The following is a 4,284-nucleotide window of genomic DNA, read 5'->3' on the forward strand; positions in this document are numbered from 1 at the left end:
CCCCCCCGAGCTCGTCCCCCCACCCCACCAAGCAAAAAAATAAATAATTTTGAAATTTGAGAATTTTCACCTCAGCGTCGCTCTTTTAGTTTGTAATAATTGCAAAATCTCCATCGTCGCGGGAGGGATGAACAGTGAACACCCCCCTCCCACACCCTCCCCGCTCGCGTCGCTTGGCTCCCTCTGCCTGGTCGCTTCGCGCCTCGAGCCAGGGTGCGGCTTTTGGGCGCGCGGTCCAGGCGTGTCCGGACCCCCCTTGCTCCGCGCAGGAAAACGCATCTGAGGAGGTCTAATTTTAAAAAATTCTGGCCCCCTTCGCGCTGCTGCGCAACTGTTGGTTTACGGTTAGACCCCCCCCCCGCCTGGCCGTACAAATCCTGTACACGCCCTGCCGAGCAAATGCCAACATTGAAAAACGAACCCCCCAAATAGGAAAAGCTGGCTAGGCCTGCTTGCCATGAATACATGATCATACTCATTATGAACAATGTGGAAAGAACCATGACGCACACGAATTACAGAAGACAAGCACCACAGACTCACTGCACACAGGCACTTTGACCGTTTGCCAATAATGAAATGCATGATAAATATAATCTGTTGCTTGTTTATGCTCTATCGTATTGCTGCTGCTGGCGCCGCCGTGCCAGCTGCGTGGTTCACGGGTCGCAGGACAGTGGCTGCTTACCAATGCAAACAGTCCACGACCTCGTATTGCCCAGCCTTGTATAAACTCGCCCGGTGTGTTTTCTCCCGCAGTCATTACATCGGTAGCGGAGGGAAAAACCTCCCCCCCCCTCCGCCACAGGTCCGTGCTACGCATTCACTGGACATACGTGTCTAAATGGGTGTTTGTCTCGACTCGAATTCTGCGCATGTTACAGGTTTCTGTGGTAGAAAGCTAGGTTCGTTCACTGAAGCAAGAGGCAGCTTATATGGTTTTGGTAGCGGAGCAAGAAATTATAAGCTCGTGCTTTTATGAACATTATGGGGTCTTCTGCAATAGAAATACAATACTCTGACGTAAATGTCTACACTACAGTTCGATGAAAGATTCACGTTGAAGAATTCTATATGGGTTACGTTTGTTCCTAAACGTTTATGCTCATTCGGTGCCTTAACCCCAATTTCCTATAGGGTGTGGGGGGGGGGTGCTTCACTATAGGCTAGCCGTACATCCAAACATACTAAGTCGTGCATGCAAACGTACACGACACATCCAGATTATACCGGGCATTATATATATCAAGAGTCCATAATAGAGTCCATTTTCTATTATGGACTCTTGATATATATATAATATATATATATATATAATCACATAGTATGTGTGCGTGTGTGAGCGCGTGCATTGTATATTACGTGTGCCTGCGTGTTTGCAATGTATATAGGTCAATATGTCAGCACCTCATTGTAGTCGTTGGGGGGAAAACGTTACTCCTATTGGTTTCTGACATTTCTGACCGTCGCTGGGTGCAACAGTGTGAGCGTACCTGCTAGGTCTAGTACGAGTCGTAAACGTAACACACGATAACAAACCGGTGTCCGCAGGGCGGCGATTCCATCGAGGTCGAATTCTGCCGCGACATACAGCTACCACCAGAGGGCAGCATATTCCTCGTGTACGAGGGGAAGCGGGTGCGACACGTCACCGGTGTCCGCCTGGTGGACAATGGCAGCACACTTCACGCCATCATCCCAGGTGAGTGCCACTTGTTTCGATTGAACCAGCAAGTTTTTGTCGTCGGTTTGTGTTTAGCGCTAGACAACTGTATCGCTTCTATGTTTGCGAAAGGGTAACGGCTTTCGTCATGTCGTTTCTGGACAGGCAAGCATGTGCAAAGAAACCTGATTGGTTCTTGTAGTCAGGTGACTTTGCGTCACCGACGCAGACGATAAAGGGCAGCTACCCTTGCTAAGATCTGATCATTTATTAAAGTGAGGTGAGCTTGCCTGAAGTACTCATTGTCGTTAAAAGATGACCAAATCCTGGGTAAACAAGTTGTCTGTAATGTGATACAAAGAGGTCAGGTAGATGTCATCGCTCTCATAAACAAAAACTGTTGGTTGAACTGGGGTTCTTTCATGCATTTTTTTAGCATATCGATTTCATGCCATGCTTTGTCCGTCTTTTCCCCTCGCATCTTTCACTCGAGCGATATGAGCGAAGTTGTCGCGATCTCATTATTTTTTATACGAAATCCGTCTCTTTACTAGCAAATCACCTCGTCTCCGTTTGTGAGAGAATCTCTCTCGAGGCCCCTCATCAACGCCGACATGCTTTATTTTTGCTCCACCGTGCAAACCTATACTAATTGGGGTCAGTTCAGTCGAGCATGTTCGTGAATTACGTGCGAGGTAGTGAAGCCCTGCAGGATGCGGGACTCAATCTCACAGCATCCGCCGAAGCTACCGCGCCGTAACCCGCAGTGCGCGCATTTGCATTCAGTGTCTTCTGTAGGGCTCGGCAAGATTCTTTTCAGGCGCACCTTTATGTGTTGTCTAATACTTAGAAATATTGTTGTATTGCAGACTATAATACATATATCAGGAGTTAATAAAGACAAAGGAGTTTGACACGTATTTGGTACTGATTATTATTACGTATTTTCACATAAAAAATTACACATATAATTATCAAGAGTATATAATGGGAGTTCTCCCATATATACTCTTCGTTTCTATAATGTACGACGATGGTTGCTCAATGAAAACTGAATTCTTCTCACTCCCACTTCTCACACTGACTTCTTCTACTTGTGTCCTTTTTTGTGGTGAGCTACAGTGTCATTGACACTTTCATTTTAAATAAACGCTGCGCTGGTAAAATATCTGAACTACTTCACCTGCGGAGGAATGATGTGTATGAATCTTAGCATGTAAATTGACGCTCCAGCTGATTGTAGCTTTTTCGCACGTATTTTGCATAGCAACCGTTACTATGCAATTGCAGATCGTCATGAAAATCGTAAAAATATTAATATAGCCGTATGTTATTATACGCCATCGTATACGATGCAATAGTATTTAATGTCTGAAATCATTTACATACTACCAAGAATGTGTGTCATGGTGTCAGTCATGGTGTCATGCTTAACGGGTTTCAAGTAAAGTAATGAAGTTAAATTGTCACAGGACAGTACTCGCCATTATTTCTTCAGTTTCGAATGCGATATCAGTTGGGCAGTTCAAAATGTTCACTGTTATATGATATTGACAAGTTAAAGAAATGGTTGTGCGCAAGACTGCTTGTTACTCTCTGTAAAATTGCGCGAGTAATATACATGCTCCATTGCGTTGCAGTGCCTATACTGCCTATCTATCTATTCGTCCATCCATCCATCCATTCATCCACCCACCCATCCATCCACCCATCCATCCATATATCCAACCATCCATCCATCCATCCATCTATCCAACCAACCATCCATCCATCCATCCATCCATCCCATCCATCCATCCATCCATCCATACATACATCCATCCATCCATCCATCCATCCATCCATCCATCCATCCATCCATCCATCCATGATCCATCCATCCATCCATCCATCCATCCATCCATCCATCCATCCATACATCGATCCATCCATCCAGCCATCCAGCCATCCATGCATCTATCCATGAATTCATCCAACCATCCATCCATCCAACCATCCACCAATCCAACTATCCATGCATATATTCTACAATTATTGAATGGTTGCGTCGGAATTTTGATCTTCCACATCTGATTTCATTTTACGTCACGCGACATGCTCCACACCAATTTGAAGACAGAATTTCTACGCAACCCTATAACATATATATATATATATCAAGTACATATATGTACACATATATATATATATCAATTCAGTGACTATGCAGAATTGTGCGCAAGCATTGGCATGTGTTAGTTGTGAAAGACATCTCTGTATAGCGTCTATGCGAAACACGTTTGCTATATATATGCCTCCACATTTCCTGTTATTCCGTGTCATTAGTGAGAGTGTATCAGCCGGGTGTAAACACATCTAAACGTGTATGGCATCTATGTGATACACAGCGCCTGCTAATGCATGTTTACGACTATATCAGCGCTAATAGAAATAGATGGAGTTTTTCCCCCTCTCTCTCTCTCTATGTATCTATCGGTGATATATACGTATAACACGCTAGATTGATGTAGATCGTGAAGTGTATGGCCAGTGATATATACAGAAGTGAATAATAATAGCATATTATTATTCACTCCTGATATATATATCGGTGATATATACGTATAACACGCTAGATTGAT

At 44.2% G+C, this 4,284-nt stretch overlaps 1 protein-coding gene across 1 annotated transcript in view; it reads left to right on the plus strand.

Annotated features, from left to right (window-relative positions):
* Positions 1–4,284, plus strand: part of LOC106806116 (A-kinase anchor protein 13-like) — a 110,307-nt gene that overhangs the window by 14,743 nt on the left and 91,280 nt on the right. The window contains exon 4 of the mRNA XM_014807970.1: positions 1,552–1,702. Within this exon, the coding sequence (XP_014663456.1) occupies positions 1,552–1,702 (151 nt within the window). The remainder of the gene's footprint in view (positions 1–1,551; positions 1,703–4,284) is intronic.

Source organism: Priapulus caudatus, unplaced genomic scaffold, assembly GCF_000485595.1.
Source record: "Priapulus caudatus unplaced genomic scaffold, Priapulus_caudatus-5.0.1 Scaffold143, whole genome shotgun sequence".
Taxonomy (NCBI): Eukaryota; Metazoa; Priapulida; class Priapulimorpha; order Priapulimorphida; family Priapulidae; genus Priapulus; species Priapulus caudatus.